The sequence below is a fragment of the Chlorocebus sabaeus genome, chromosome 8 (assembly GCF_047675955.1).
Source record: "Chlorocebus sabaeus isolate Y175 chromosome 8, mChlSab1.0.hap1, whole genome shotgun sequence".
Lineage (NCBI taxonomy): Eukaryota > Metazoa > Chordata > Mammalia > Primates > Cercopithecidae > Chlorocebus > Chlorocebus sabaeus.
Window position 1 is genome coordinate 124,019,867 of NC_132911.1, and position 16,137 is coordinate 124,036,003.

Below are 16,137 nucleotides of genomic sequence, written 5' to 3' on the forward strand. Positions count from 1 at the left end.
AGCTTTGTTATTTTTACTTAGGATTGCCTTGACTATCCAGGCTTTTTTGTGATTCCACATGAATTTTAAAATAGTTTTTTTCTAGTTCTGTAAAGAATGTTATTGGTAGTTTGATAGGAGCAGCATTAACTCTGTAAATTGCTTTGGGAAGTATGGTCATTTAAACAATATTAATCCTTCCTATCCAAGAGCATGGAATGTTCTTCCATTTGTTTATGTCATCTCTGATTTCTTTGAGCAGTGTTATAATTCTCAATGTAGAGATCTTTCAGCTTCCTAGTTAGGTGTATTCCTAGGCATTGTATGCTTTTTGTGGCAATTGTGGATGGTACGGCATTCTTGATTTGACTCTTGGCTTGGCTGCTGTTGGTGTATAGGGATGTTAGTGATCTTTGTGCATTGATTTTACATCCTGAAATGTTGCCAAAGTTGTTTATTAGCTGAAGGAGCTTTTGGGCTAAGATGATGGGATTTTCTAGATATAGAATCATGTCATCTACAAACAGGGATAGTTTGACTCCCTGTCTTCCTATTTGGATGCCTTTATTTCTTTCTCTTGTCTGATTGCACTGGCCAGGACTTCCAATACTATATTAAATAGGAGTAGTAAGAGAGAACATCCTTGTCTTGTGCTGGTTTTCAATAGGAAATGCTTCCAGCTTTTGCCCATTCAGTATGATGTTGCCTGCAGGTTTGTCATATATGGTTCTTCCTATTTTAAGTTATGTTCCTTCAATACCTATTTTATTGAGAGTTTTTAACATGAAGGGATGTTGAATTTTATCAAAAGCCTTTTTTGCATCTATTTAGATAATTATGTGGTTTTTGTCTTTGGTTCTGTTTATGTGATGAATCACATTTATTGATTTGCATATGTTGAGCTAACCTGGCATCCCAGGGATGAAGCCTACTTGACTGTGGTGGATTAGCTTTTTGGTGTGCTGCTGAATTCAGTTTGCAAGTATTTTGTTGAGGAATTTTGAATTGATGTTCATCAAGGATATTAGCCTGAAGTTTTCTGTTGTTGTGTCTCTTCCAGGTTTTGCTATCAGGATGATGCTGACCTCATAGAATGAGTTGAGGAGGAGTTATTCCTCCTCAATTTTTTGCAATAGTTTCAAAAGGAATATTACCAGCTCTTCTTTGTACATCTGGTAGAATTTGACTGTGAATCCTTCTGGCCCTGGGCTTTTTTCTGTTGCTAGACTATTTATTATGGATTCAATTTCAGACCTTGTTATTGGTCTGTTCAGGGAATCAGTTTCTTTCTGGTTTAGTCTTGGGAGGGTGTATGTGTCCAGGAGTTTATCCATCTCCTCTAGGTTTTCTAGTATGTGTACATAGAGGTATTTGTAGTAGTTTCTAATGGTTACTTTTATTTCTGTGGGATCAGGTTAACATTCCCTTTGTCGTTTGTAATTGTATTTATTTGGATCTTCCTTCTTTTCTGCTTTGTTAGTCTAGCTGGTGGCTTATCTATCTTACTAATTTTTTCAAAAAACTAACTACTGGATTTGTTGTCTTTTGAATGTTTTTTCATGTCTTGATTTCCTTCAGTTCAGCCCTGATCTTGGTTATTTTTTGTCTTCTGCTAGTTTTGGGGTTGGTTTGGTCTTGCTTCTTTCATTCTCTCAGTTGTGATATTAGGTTGTTAATTTGAGATCCTTCTAACTTTTTGATGTGGGTGTTTAGTGCTATGAATTTTCCTCGTAACACTGCCTTAGCTGTGTCCCAGAGATTCTGGTAAGTTGTACCTTTGTTCTCATTAGTTTCAAAGAACTTCTTGATTCTGCTTAATTTTAACTTTTTATGTATCCTGAGATTATGTTAAAATATTAAAAAAATTACAACTGTTGTCTTCCTATTGGCTTGTTATGTGAATCATTGTAAATGAAACCATTTAACTTCAGTAATGCTTTTTACTTCAAGTCTGATTTGTCTAATATTAATATGCTTCCAATATTTGTGTTTTGGATTCTTTGTCTAATTTATTAATTTTCTAATTTATCTACCTTGCATGTTCTCATTCCAGCCAGTTGGAAAGGGAGAAAATGGTTGAGGACAGCATTTGGTTTTCATTTAAGAACAACACCCAGGGTATATGCAGCACTCTTTCTCTCATATTCCATTAGCCAGCACTTAGTCATAAGGTCATACCTACTTACATAGGATTACAAGAAATCAAGTCCCTAGATGGATGGTTATGTGTTTAGTTAAAACTCAGGGGATTATATTATTACAAAGAAGCAGTGGAAATGAATATGAGGACAATTAGCAATTTCTGTACAACTGTGAAAACTATCTTTTTTTTTTTTGTGACAGAGTTTCACTCTTGTTGCCCAGGCTGGAGTGCAATGGCACAATCTCGGCTCACTGCAACCTCTGCCTCCCAGGGTTCAAGTGATTCTCCTGCCTCAGCCTCCCGAGTAACTGGGATTAGAGGCATGTGCCACCATGCCAGGCTAATTTTTTGTATTTTTAGTAGAGACGGGGTTTCTCCATGTTTGTCAGGCTGGTCTTGAACTCCTGACCTCAGGTGATCTGCCCACCTTGGCCTCCCAAAGTGCTGGGATTGCAGGCGTGAGCCACCATGCCTCACTGAAAACTATCTTTTGAAAACACTTCAGATGTCAGAAATAAAAATATTTCAGATGAACGAAAACTATTAATTTACCACCAATATTCTCTCTAAGGAATATGCATAAGACATAATTTAAAGTAAAGAAAAATAATACCAGAAGAAATTATGACCAAAGAAATAGCAAATATATGGGCAAATCTTAACAAATATTAATTTGTAACATATATATTTTCTTCATTGTTTATTTGCAACATTTTGATGTCTTTATATTTATATTTTAGATATTTCTCTTTAAATAGCATATGCCAAGATTTTGCTTTTAATTCGGTTTTACAATCTTTCTTTTGTAGTGTAGTCCATTTCTATTGGTTGCGATAACTGACCTATTCTGATTTACATCCACAACCTTAATTTTACTTTCTTGGTTTTTCTTGATTTCTCAATTTTTGCTTTTTTATTTGTATCACGTATATATTTCTTGCTTGAGATTGTATTTATTTTTGTCTTTAAGTTTTGCTTTTATTGCATTCTCTTTTTCCCCCTCCACTAGCTTGGAAAGTATACTCTATGGCTTTTCTTTTTCTTGCATTTTTTTCTATGAAATAGTAGATTTGTTTTGGTTATCTTTTTGTTGTTACTTTCTTTTTTTTCTTTTCTTTTCTTTTTTTTTTTAAATTATACTTTAAGTTCTAGGGTACATGTGAACAACGTGCAGGTTTGTTACATATATATATACATGTGCCATGTTGGTGTGCTGCACTCATTAACTCATCATTTACGTTAGGTATATCTCCTAATATTATCCTTCCCCCCACCCCCTCCCCACAATAGGACCCACTGTCTGATGCTCCCCTTCCTGTATCCAAGTGATCTCATTATTCAGTTCCCACCTATGAGTGAGAACACGTGGTATTTGGTTTTCTGTGTTGCGATAGTTTGCTGGGAATGATGGTTTCCAGCTGTATCCATGTCCCTACAAAGGACACAAACTCATCCTTTTTCATGGCTGCATAGTATTCCATGGTGTATATGTGCCACATTGTCTTAATCCAGTCTGTCACTGATGGACATTTGGGTTGATTCCAAGTCTTTGCTATTGTGAATAGTGCCGCAGTAAACATACGTGTGCATGTGTCTTTATAGCAGCATGACTTATAATCCTTTGGGTATATCCCCAGTAATGAGATGGCTGGGTCAAATGGTATTTCTAGTTCTAGATTCTTGAGGAATTGCCACACTGTCTTCCACAATGGTTGAACTAGTTTACAGTCCCACCAATAGTGTGAAAGTGTTCCTATTTCTCCACATCCTCTCCAGCACCTGTTGTTTCCTGACATTTTAATGATTGCCATTCTAACTGGTGTGAGATGGTATCTCATTGTGGTTTTGATTTGCATTTCTCTGATGGCGAGTGATGATGAGCATTTTTTCATGTGTCTGTTGGCTGTATGCATGTCTTCTTTTGAAAAGTATCTATTCATATCCTTTGCCCACTTTTTGATGGGGTTGTTTGTTTTTCTCTTATAAATTTGATTGAGTTCGTTATAGGTTCTGGATATTAGCCCTGGCTTTTCTATTAATAGCTGACCCAGAAGTTTTTACCAGATATACTTAGCTTAACAAAGTTCGAAATAATCAGTATTTCTATACTTCTTTGCCAGTGTGATGAGTTGGAATTCTTTCATCTTAGATCGTCTTCTTAATAATTTACATGCTCTTACTACCCAGTGTTTTAATACTGTTTTTAACATCACAAATTAGATGTCTTGATTATTATTATTGCCTGTATGAGCTCTAAAACATAAACTCTCCAGCAAGTCTCAGCCACCTTTCCTATCCTTCCTGAGGGCACTTTCAGTTCACGTGTGTACTATAGTTTTTTTATTTTTATTTTTTTCTTCTTGGTTCTTAAGAATAGAGTTCTTAATTACAATAGTGTTTTAGCCAGCATTAATGCATGTTTATAGCGGGAGGGTTTTCAAGTTTTTTCATCTGTAATATGCTGGAACAAGTCATAAAATATTTATTTGTGACCTAAACATCAAACTTTCTAATGAGGAGAAGGAACAGAGATGTGAAAGGAAGGGTTGAGCTTTGATTTGGAGGGGGAAAAAAGATGTAAAATAAGAAAAAAGCAATTGAAATTTTGTATTTCAAAAATTTCAAATAAAGAAATTTTGTATTCTAAATAAAGCATAATAATAAACTAATTAAGAAATAGTATCTTGAGCAATATGTAATAAATTCTGTTTGATGATTGGACATACTTTGATTGTTTTCTCATTCATGAATTTCACAGTAGTATGATGTATCAATAAAACCAAAGGATCTGTAGGAAGGCCTGAATAGAAGAATCATATTCTCTTTGCAAAGGCTAACCCTCTCTTATTGAAAAGATGGTTGTTTTCATCCACAAGTATTTGTTGAATTCTTGTCCCATGCCCAGTGACAAGAGTTAAGGATGAGGTGGAAATTAAGTTAGAAGTATAAAATGATCCCTGGCTTTTGGACGTGGTGCCTCTGACATGAATATCTGTGAGATAAACAGTCTTGATTATTATTATTTGAATAAAATCTTCAGTTGAAGATATATTTGAATATATATTTGAATAAAATCTTCAGTTGAAAACAAATCATTTAAGATGCACAAACAAAAAGTTGTGACAGACTGGGTATATTAACTGAGATAAACTAGGCTGCGAGAAACAGAAAATTTAGCTAACACAGTAGCATAAACTATGAGGACAATAGGACATTTATTGTTTGCTCAATAAAAGGTTTAGAGGCAGATGATCTGAAGAAGGCAAATGAGGCTGCTAGACAACTTCATCAGGGACTTGTGCTTGCTCTAGCTTCCTATGTTGCTTTTCTTAGGTTTGCTGCTTCTTGATCAAATTGGCCAAAACTGCTTAACACAACTATTCCTGGTTGCAAAGAAAAGCCAAGACAACAAGTATCTGTCTTTTTTGGCCTTTATCGTAGACATGAAATGGAGAAGGGGGTCAGAAAAGGCTCTTAGGGAGCCAGCCATAGTGTCTGACATGTTGGAGGAAAAACTATAATGGAGCATGTATAGAAATCTGGTATATGGCACTTGATATTGGCATTGCAGATCAAGTAGAGAAATGATTGGTATTCAGTAATGGTGCTGGGACATTTAGTTTTCCATGTAGAAAATATCTACAAATAAAAGTATATATAACATCTGAGTTTGTGTAAGTACACTCCATGATATTCACACAATGACAAATTTGCCTAACAAAACATTTCTCAGAATGCACTTCCATCACCAAGCAATGTATGACTTCTTATGAAGAATTTCTACTCATTAAAGAGAAAAAGACATGTAACTCAATAGAAAACTGAGTGAGGTGTATAAACAGACGGTCACAGTGAGAATAAATGCAAATAGATAAACTTATGAAAAGATACATAATCATAATAGTTTTCAGGGAAATGAAAATTGGAACAAGAATAAGGTTTTTCTTTAGCAATCTGGTTGATAAAAATGTAAAGTTTGGAAATATTCAGGGTTGATTAAGATTTAAGGAAACAGGGCCCCCCTTAAACTGTTGGCAGATCTATAAACTGGCACAGTTAGTTTAGAGTGCAATCTGATAATGTATCTGCAAATTTATCAACTTTCACTTATGACTCTATTCTTGGTATCTTCTTCTGAGAAATAGTAAGTTTTACTTAAGGGATACGTAAGGATGTCAACTGAAACATGTTTTAAATTTTTTTTAATTTTTTATTTTTTGAGACCGAGTCTCACTCTGTCATTTTGGCTGGGGTGCAGTGGCATGATCTCGGCTCACTGCAACCTCTGCCTCCCGGGTTTAAGCGATTCTCCTGCCTTAACCTCCCAAATAGCTGGGATTACAGACCTGTGCCACCATGCTTGGCTAATTTTTGTATTTTTGGTAGAGATGGGGTTTCACCATGTTGGCGAGGCTGGTCTCGAACTCCTAACCTCAAGTGATCCACCGGCCTCGGCCTCCCAAAGTGCTGGGATTACAGGCATGAGCCAGCGCGCCCAGCCTGAAGCATTATTTAAATGGCTGAAAATTGTGGGAATAAAACGACTTAAATTTCCAATAATAAAAGAATGGCTAAACAAATGCTTACATATCCAAGGTTCAGACAACTATGCAACAGTTAAGAATGAATTAGATCTATGTGTGCTATAATAAAAAATCACTAAAGCATATTAAGTTGAAGTCATAGCTATGTGAAAAGCGTGACATCACATATTTAAAACATACACAGCAAAAATACAGTAATACTATAGGCAGTATTTTCTATCGATACATATGCACATGAATAAAATTACATTTTATAATTGTATTTTTAAAATCTGGAAGATGAGCAACTAATTGATAAAAAGGAAGAGTGCGTGTAAATGATTTTTTTAAAAACCGAGGAAATTTTAAAGATCACCTGACCCAGTGTTTTCTTAAGCGATACAGTGTTCTGCTAATGGTGTACGGAATCCCTTTCAGTAATCCTGGACATAGCATGAAATAAATTGGAATCACACAGGGAGAAAGTTAGTCCATTTTCAAGGATTTTTCAATCCTTCTGCTCAGGTGAAAGATAAATTCTGTCTGGTGCCCACATGGTCCTCCTAACACTTATTCATCTCCCTTTTTATCAAAGAGCAAACTCTTGGCTCACAGACTTCAATAGAAACAGAATCTAGCTAAATTTAGTAGCACTATTTACAGTGTATTGATTTCTAAGATTACCTTACAGTTTTAGCAAGTGATACTTTTTTCATTTACTGTAATGCTGTATTTGCTTTTAAAATAAGTGAAATAGTCAATTAAGATATTCAGTAAATATACACATGTGTTTAGACACATATGAATGTACATACAGGGAATATATATATAACATGTATACATATATTATGTTTGTAGATATATATCTATATAAAGAATACTGCTATTAAATAATCTCTAGATAGGGCATTAATATGGCAAAAATTTTGAGGGGAGATATGAATGACAACTTTCAGAAAGATGAAACTAATTGTCCTTTTGTTGTATAAATAAAGAAAATTAGGTTGTTGTTACTTTCATGTGCTTTTTACAATTTAATTGGATCATCTCAAAGTTATGATTTATATGTTATATATGTTTTATAACATATATAATTTTTTTAACTGTGTATTCTTTGGATCATTAGTAATGGTAGTCTTCTATAATCACTAAGTAAATAAAATCTTATGATTTTTCAATATTTAAAAAAGATTTGGCAAAGAAAGTTTTCCAAAACCATGAAAGGGCTGGGGCTGGGTGGTAAATTTCCAGTGAAGGATCATGATGAATGTATACTATTACACAGTGTGTTGGCCTTTACATGAAATAATAATGAGTTAATTCATACTATTAAGGAAAATGAATGAAATACACTGTTTTGAGATTTGTCTTTGAGCTAATATTTAACATCTGTTTGCTAGGGTGGTCCGGGACTCCGAGGACCAAAGGGCCAGCAAGGTGAACCAGGTCCAAAGGTAATGTGCATGTTCTCTCTCTCTCTCTCTCTCTCTCTCTGTCTCCTCCCTCTCTCCGTCTCCTCCCTCTCTCTCTCTCTGTCTCTCTCTCTGTCTCATCTCTCTCTCTCTCTCATAAATAGCCGTAATTTTGGAATTAAATATGACTTAGTTCACTCTTGCAATCTAAACTTCCTTATATTTTTATGAAAGTTGTGCCTAACTCTTCTTCCTTATTTTAAGAGACTATGCTTTTTAATCCAAAAGCATAGTTAATAACTCAGTGGAAAGAAAGGCTTCTGGGTCAGAAATAAGAATGTCAATGTTCTGAGTGGTTTAGTCTCCAAGGTAGTTCTCTCAGAATTTGTACATTCTTCTCTTCCTTTACCTACAACAAAAGCATAGCTTTAGAGGAATCATGCAGAACCACAACTTGGCATCCGTCCTTTCCAGGTAATTTCTCAGGTTTTGAATTCCTCCTTCTCCACTGCACTATATATAATCAAACACACAACTCCGTTTTTCATTCTTACTGCCCAGGGTCATCAAATATGGTGGTTCAGGTTGTACACTGTACAAAGGCACCCGCCAAGACACCAAGCCATGCCAAACCATGTCAAGGAACACGTTTTTCTACTTTGCACAAAGGCATCCTGAGGACTGGCAGAAGTCCAGTCACTAATGAACTTCAGGCCTCCCCATCTTCTCTCCGGCTCTTGGCAAATCTTCTAACTGGTCTTCTGTCCCAAGTGGCTTAACATTTCGATTGATTCTTCACATCTGCCCCCAGATTAATTTCCTTAAAGTCTATGCTGGATCACATCATACTCTTCAAAAACCTGCAGTTACATGCTGTTGCCTTCAGAATACCATTCACCCTCTTTGCTGAGGCATTGAAGGTCCTTTATAACTTGACTCCCATTTCATTTTCACCATGTTGCTCCACGTGTTCTCTTCTCCATCCATCTTGCTTGACTTACTGCTCAATATGGTTTCTTATTAAATTTACATAGCGTTTATTCATGGGGAGGAGAACATTGCAAGGCTTTTTACCATAAAATTGGAAACAGATGAAGCAAGGTAGAAGAAAATATTGGGATAAAAAAGAAGTAAATGAAAGAAGGCTGAAGATAATCAGGTATTACCCAATTCAAAATTCAGACCGTAAGATGTCTCCTTTTTTGTTTATTTTGTTTGCTGGGACAGACTTGATGTATCTTACTTGGCTCCATCTTTTATGGTGCTGTAAGAAGGGCAGCAGTTGGAGGCCTCCTCTTAAGCAAGGGTGCACTGGATCTTCCTCAGTTTCACCCAAAGGCAATGTCCCTTTGCTCCTATAGATTCTAGTTCTCTCCTCCCAATGCCTCTATCAGCATGACCCCGGTGTTTTCTAACATGATCACTGGATGATTGTTCTAATCATGAAGATGAATGAGTTTGTAGATGTTTGGTGATCCCAAGACCTACCCATTTCCTCCAATTATCCATTCCCATGGGACTGCTACTGATACAGTTATTTCTGTATGATGATTTTGATGAATCATAGATCCAAGTATGTAGTAGTTTTTGAAAAAAGTCTTATTGGACAACGAATGTTGACATGTCCACCAATGTGGACAGTGTGGGAATAGATACCTTCCATACGGAAGGCCTCAATATGTATTATTTTTTATTTTGTTGCAGCAAATACAGAATAAGAATTTGGAAGGACAAAGCAACCTTCTTGTTGGTCTCCCCTCATCATTTTTGCCTCATATTTTACAGGATAAAATGGGACCCCCTACTTTTTGCCCTTCTACTCTATTTGCAATTTCTTGATAATATATTATTAAACTCAGCCAGGCGCAGTGACTCATACCTGTAATCTCAGCACTTTGAGAGGCCGAGGCAGGTGGATCACCTGAGGTCAGCAGTTCAAGACCAGCCTGGCCAACATGGTGAAACCCTGTCTCTACTAAAAATACAAAATTAGCTGGGTGTGGTGGCGGGCACCTGTAGTCCCAGCTACTCGGGAGACTGAGACAGGAGAATTGCTTGAACCTGGGAGGCGGAGGCTGCAGTGAGCAGAGATCGCGCCACTGCACTCCAGCCTGGGCAAGACAGAGCAAGACTCCATCTAAAAAATAAATAAATAAATAATATATTATTAAACTATTATATGTTAAAATGATATATTATTAAACCATTATAAATACTAAGTAATACATAAAAGTTGCCTCCTTGCCGCCTCCATTGTATTTTTAAAAATCCCACTCCCTCCCTCTTCCTTCTTCTTATGCCATGCTCCTTGTAAGAATAGTTATCATTCAGTGCTTTCCCATGCTCACCTCCCAAAGAATTCTGAACCCATATATGCTTCCTCTTCCTCTGGGAGTCCTATGAAAATTCTCTCATAAAAGTTCCCAATTACTTGCTTAAAAAAATTTAACACAATCAAACACTTCTTTGTTTGAAAATTTCTCCTCCTTTGGCCGTTTCTGTACCACAGTACCACTCCATCCTCAGCCTCTTCCTAATTCTCAGGCTTTTTCATTTCAGATTCTTCCCCAGGTTTCTCTTCCTTTCCCTTCTACCTGATTATCATCTCATTTTTATCCACATTCTGTTTCACTCGCTCTATACATTCTCTTTAATAACCTCACCTATAAATATATTTTCAACTACTCCAAAATCCATGCCAGCACAGACCTTGCCTTACTCCTTGGCCTGCTGGACATTTCCATGAGGTATATCCCATGCACCTAAATCTTAACAAGTCTTAGTCTGCACTCATTATCTACCCACACTTTACCCCCACAAAGGCTTTTTTTTTCTTGTATTCTTTGTCCCAAGTAATGAGTTCACCAATCTCACATCTAAGATGATACCCAGATGTTGGAGATCCAATTTAATAAAAGAATAGCTTTAGTTGAAGTCACAAAATGAGACAGAAGAGGTTGAGAATAGGTAGGTTTTTCTGGGTCTAAGATTTCCTACGTGGTTTAGTTTTAGTTAAACCGCAACAAGGTCCAAGCTACAGAAGTAAGGGTGACAGAAGTAAGGGTAAAGGGGATGTCTGATCCTGAAAAGAAAGGAAGTAAAATAGACTGGGCATGGCTCACGCCTGTAGTCCCAGCACTTTCGGAGGCCAAATTGGGCAGATCACCTGAAGTCAGGAGTTCAAGATCAGCCTGGCCAACATGGTGAAACCCCATCTCTACTAAAAATACAAAAATTAGCCGGGTGTGGTGGTACACGCCTGTAATCCTAGCTACTCGGGTGGCTGAGGCAGGAGAATCACTTGAACCTAGGAGCAGGAGGTTGTGGTGAGCTGAGATCGTGCCACTGCGCTCCAGCCTGGGCAGCAGAATGAGACTCTATCTCAAAAACAAAAAATAAAAAAGGAAGTAAAATAATACTAAGCCTAGGGAAGGTCATTCAGTGGACATTGAAGCAGTTATAGTGTGATGGCAGCATCAAAGTAAGAAAGAAAGCAGAGGCTAGGTGCAAAGTTCTCAATAAATGCAGAGGAGTCCCCCTGAGGTAGGTGGTTGACAGTAGTGAAGACAGAGAGAATGTAGTTAATCTGGATGGTGTGAACCTTCCCAGACTAGGAGGGTGGTCTTGAAGCACTTATAAATTTGTTATGGAGTGTGGGGGGTCTCATTACTTACATAATTGGCATAGCACTCTTATTTACAGAAGCAAAAGTAGTAATGATAATCATAAAGTTGCAGCAATCCCTGTGTGTTTACTTTTATGGTTTACTGATGACATTTTGTCTGGAAGGTAAATCATTTGAAGCTTGATGTCTTGTTATCCTGAGTATTTCCTACCTTGGGAAAAACTATCTAAGAAAACAAATTATAATTGTCCTAAGCAGAAATATTTTTTAGATGTCAGAGAGTCTAACTTACTTTTAGGATGATACTTCTCTGTTGCCTTCCAGGGACCAGATGGCCCTCGGGGTGAAGTTGGTCTGCCAGGACCTCAGGGTCCACCTGGACCCCAAGGACCAAGTGGTCTGTCCATTCAAGGAATGCCCGTGAGTTGTGTTCAAACATTCAGATGGATTTTATTGTTGTCTCTTTTCCATGCGGTTACAAAGAATGAACTTTTGTCTTCTGTGTGTCTTAATAATGAATATCAGTCCCTTTGAAAACAATGATGGAGTGTCATTTCACTAATTGTGCCCTTAGCCATTTTTTGTTCAATGATGAAGGTCTTTTAACAAATAAGTACATGCATACTATTGGAGGTAGGTCCATCCACAAGCATTGTGTCTATAGAGAAAGAACAAAGCTTAGCATGTATAGCTCTTTTTCTCTTTTAACTAAATTCTTAATGGATGTGATAACATCCAGAAAGTAACAAATGTTATACAAATTTAAGTTTTTTCATTATGTGTAGTAACTGCTGATATAAAATAATAAAAGCCATTTATTCACAATCCTTATCTCAGATGACATCGAAGTGCAGTTTATGGAGAGTGAGAGTTTTAGAATTTTAGACAGTGTACTTTATATAGCTGCATTTCTTTGGAAAGTCATTTTGTACCATTGAAAAAAAGTTAATTCCATTCACTAATCTTCATTAATCTTCCTATAGGGGTCTACAGTTAAGAATAAAACCAATCTCTTTAATTCATGTTGGAAGCAACCAGATCCTTTTAAGCACAATTTTTGGCAATCTTTCTGCACATATGATTGTGTCTGCCTAGCTGAGAAGTTTCTCCTACAGTGTTATTTTTACATTTTAGAAAGCATTAATGTGCCAATTTGTGTAATTACTACTAATAATAAACATTGGTTGAGGTCTTACTACATGCCAGATTCTGTGTTTGCTTTTCCCTTCTTATATTCCATTTGAGTATCTTCTAGCCAAAGCAAAACAAAACAAATCTACATAGATATGAGATTGTAAAATCCAAACTGTAAATAATACTGAAATGTTCAAGTCTGCCCTCCATGTATTTACAGTATTGGCCTCGCCATATTAGACTGTATATTCTATGTTAAAACTATCCTGGTATATAAATGTTCAGCTCCATACGAATGTTTACATAAATGGTATAACATATGTGGAAAGTGAAATATATTCTGTTGGCTGGGTGCAGTGGCTCATGCCTATAATCCTAGAACTTTGGGAGGCCAAGGCAGGCGGATCACTTGAAATCAGGAACTTGAGACCAGCCTGGCCAACATGATGAAACCCCATCTCTACTAATAAAGTACAAAAATTAGCCGGATGTGGTGGCGGGCGTCTGTAATCCCAGCTACTCGGAGGCTGAGGCAGTAGAATAGCTTGGACCCGGGAGGCAGAGGTTGCAGCGAGCCAAGATCGTGTCACTGTACTCTGGTCTGGGCAACAAGAGCAAGACTCCATCTCAAAAAAAAAAAAAAAAAAAAAAAAAAAAGGATATATATATTCTGTTTAGATGTTAGTGTGAACACAATTTACTTTGGAAAATATTTAAATAATGAGAGAGGGAAAAGAAAATGCTAAGAATTTCCCTATATGAACTTAACTCTGTATACTTTTGGATATTCAGGGAATGCCAGGAGAAAAAGGAGAGAAAGGAGATACTGGCCTTCCAGGTCCACAGGTAATATTTTTATTTTTTAAGTCTATTGCTGTCAGTCTACACCTTTGCCAAGGGGGGAAAAAAAGCTGGAGCTTCTGAAGTCAGTTGTGATCTTGGTAAGTGTTTTCCGTATTAAAGACTGTTTGCCTGTATTCACTTACCCTAAGCCGTTTTTGAGAGTCACACTGATGTTCCTCAGGTGAGCTCTGACAGGGAATGTTCTTTGCCCATGAATAACTTCTAAGTCTGAATTGTGGGTTACAAAGGGTTCACCATTATGCTCTTAGGTTTGTTTGGAGGCCTTCATCTATTTCAGGGAAGCTGGGTGAGCAGATGACTCATTCCTGTGAACCTGACTGTTTTTTGTCCCTGTTCTACATAGGGTATCCCAGGAGGCGTTGGTTCACCAGGACGTGATGGCTCACCAGGCCAGAGGGTAAGGTCTTGCCCAAGGTTGGTTTTTAGCAAAGTAGACTTTTCACTAGGTCACTCTTATTGCTGACTGGCTTCTATGTAAGGGAGTCAAGCCAGTTTTTGCTTTTTGTTTTCTCCTGTTTATGTATATTTCACCTATCCTGCATCTATTTCCCTTCACTGACATCTTCTATGTTCATTACTTCGTCAAACCCTAGGAACTTTCATCAAACCTTCCCAAATTAGCACATCCCTTTCCGAGTGCTCCCATAACCTGAATATAGTTTATTGTGTGCATTGGTTTAGTAGGTTTCTCCAGTTCTTTCGAATCCTTGAGGCATACATGTAAAGGAAATAAAGAACCATATGAATTGAAATTTAAATAGAATGGCTTTCTGTAGTATCGCTTACATGGCAATCTCCATTTATTTAATATAGTTCAATTATTGGTTCTTTTCATCTGTTCAAGTGGACAGCAGTACAATAAAGTGTAAAGATGTTCAGGAAAGGGATACATTAACATATGGTATTTGTTTAGTCAATAAGGTTTTACTGAACCAGGTTTGAGGTTCTTGTTCTCAAAGAGTTTACAGTTTATTGGGAAGAAATACAAGTAAATAAGAAATTTTTATGACATGCTATAATGGGAGCAGAGCCCTGTGAAAACACAAAGAATGGATAACCAAGCTAGACTTGGAGGCTGGAAGAAGGCTTCTCAGAGGATGTACCATCTAGGCCGAGTCTTGATTGAAAGATAGAAGTCAGCCAGGTGAACAAGGAAAGCAAAACTATTGCAAGCAGAGGGAACAGCATATACAAAGAGATAGAGGTGAGGGAAGGTAGGGCATTTCCAATATTGTATTTCATTTAGTTATGACAGGAGATTAGAGTAATTGTGTGTGTGTGTTGAATGCATGTGCACACATACTTAGGTGTGGGGCGATTGTTAAGAGATGAAGTTAGAGAGGTAAGCATAAATTCACTTAAATCATCTATTTTTTTCCAACTAAGGATTTTGAACTTTAACATGAAGGCAATAAGAAGTCATTAAATTTTCAGCAAGGGACACAGAGGCTGATCTTCCTTAAACTGTCACCGATTTAGACATGTGAGCAGCTCCACAGTTTTCCTCAAGACTGGATTATTAGAGTGGCAACCACTTAGATCCAAGCCAATGAAGGACAACACATCTGGCGTTCACTGGTGTTTTTGGTCAAACTTACTAGGTTAGCATACACTTGACTTGAGCACTCACTTCTCTACTCAAACAAGGCTTGCTTTTAGCTCAGGGTAGCTATACTGTTCAAGAATAGTGAAATTGTTCTTGTTTTTTTTCTATAGAATGTAGATATGCAACCCTTCTACTTCCACCCCGCTTTTTTTTAACACCAAACTTTCGTTTGTGTAAAATCTCAGTGTAGTCTCTGTTCATCGAATGGAATTACTTAGTCCGTGAAACATGTTTAGGTGAATGTATCTGAAGAAGGCATTCTGTAACAGTTAGATTTATGTAGCGTTCTTGTTGTACATGTGGAAGGAACGTCTAGAAATAGTTATATATTTTGGCAAAGGGCGTAGGCTAAGATCCTGTGTGGTTACACACCTGGATTCCTTCGTGATTCCTGAAGTTCTGAAAATGGCAATTCTAAAGATTTAGTTTGGTGAGTTTATTTGATTTATCTGTGCATGAAGTCCAATCTTGGCAAAGAACTCACAAATCAAACATGTTGGATTAGTGTTTGAATCATTTGGTTTTGGAATTCTTTCTTTTAACACCAATATACCAACACAGACTTTTGATAAATATTTTGCTATCCCTCCAAACGTGTGTTCCTCTATAGGATTAAAAGTCTTAGAGCTGTAATAAAGTGATAAGGTATCTGTACTTGGATTTTATTTTACTTTCTGTTCCAATCTGGAAGTCAAACTTTTAGAGTATGTCTGATTCTTACTTTGAAAACGTATTAGATGGAAGTGGACTTGCTTTTCCAAACTAGATTTCTGAGGATACTCATTCTTTATAGGGCCATGTTTAAAGAAAAGATTATATGAATCCTGTGATGATTCTTTTAGGAGAGATAT

The 16,137-nt window shown here is 36.9% G+C and overlaps 1 protein-coding gene across 3 annotated transcripts in view; it reads left to right on the forward strand.

Moving 5' to 3' along the window:
• COL14A1 (collagen type XIV alpha 1 chain) overlaps nt 1-16,137 on the forward strand; it is a 251,894-nt gene that overhangs the window by 178,954 nt on the left and 56,803 nt on the right. For all 3 annotated transcript variants that reach the window (XM_008001445.3, XM_008001446.3, XM_008001447.3), the window contains exons 37-40: nt 8,046-8,099; nt 12,007-12,102; nt 13,609-13,662; nt 14,024-14,077. In XM_008001445.3, the coding sequence (XP_007999636.3) occupies nt 8,046-8,099; nt 12,007-12,102; nt 13,609-13,662; nt 14,024-14,077 (258 nt within the window). The remainder of the gene's footprint in view (nt 1-8,045; nt 8,100-12,006; nt 12,103-13,608; nt 13,663-14,023; nt 14,078-16,137) is intronic.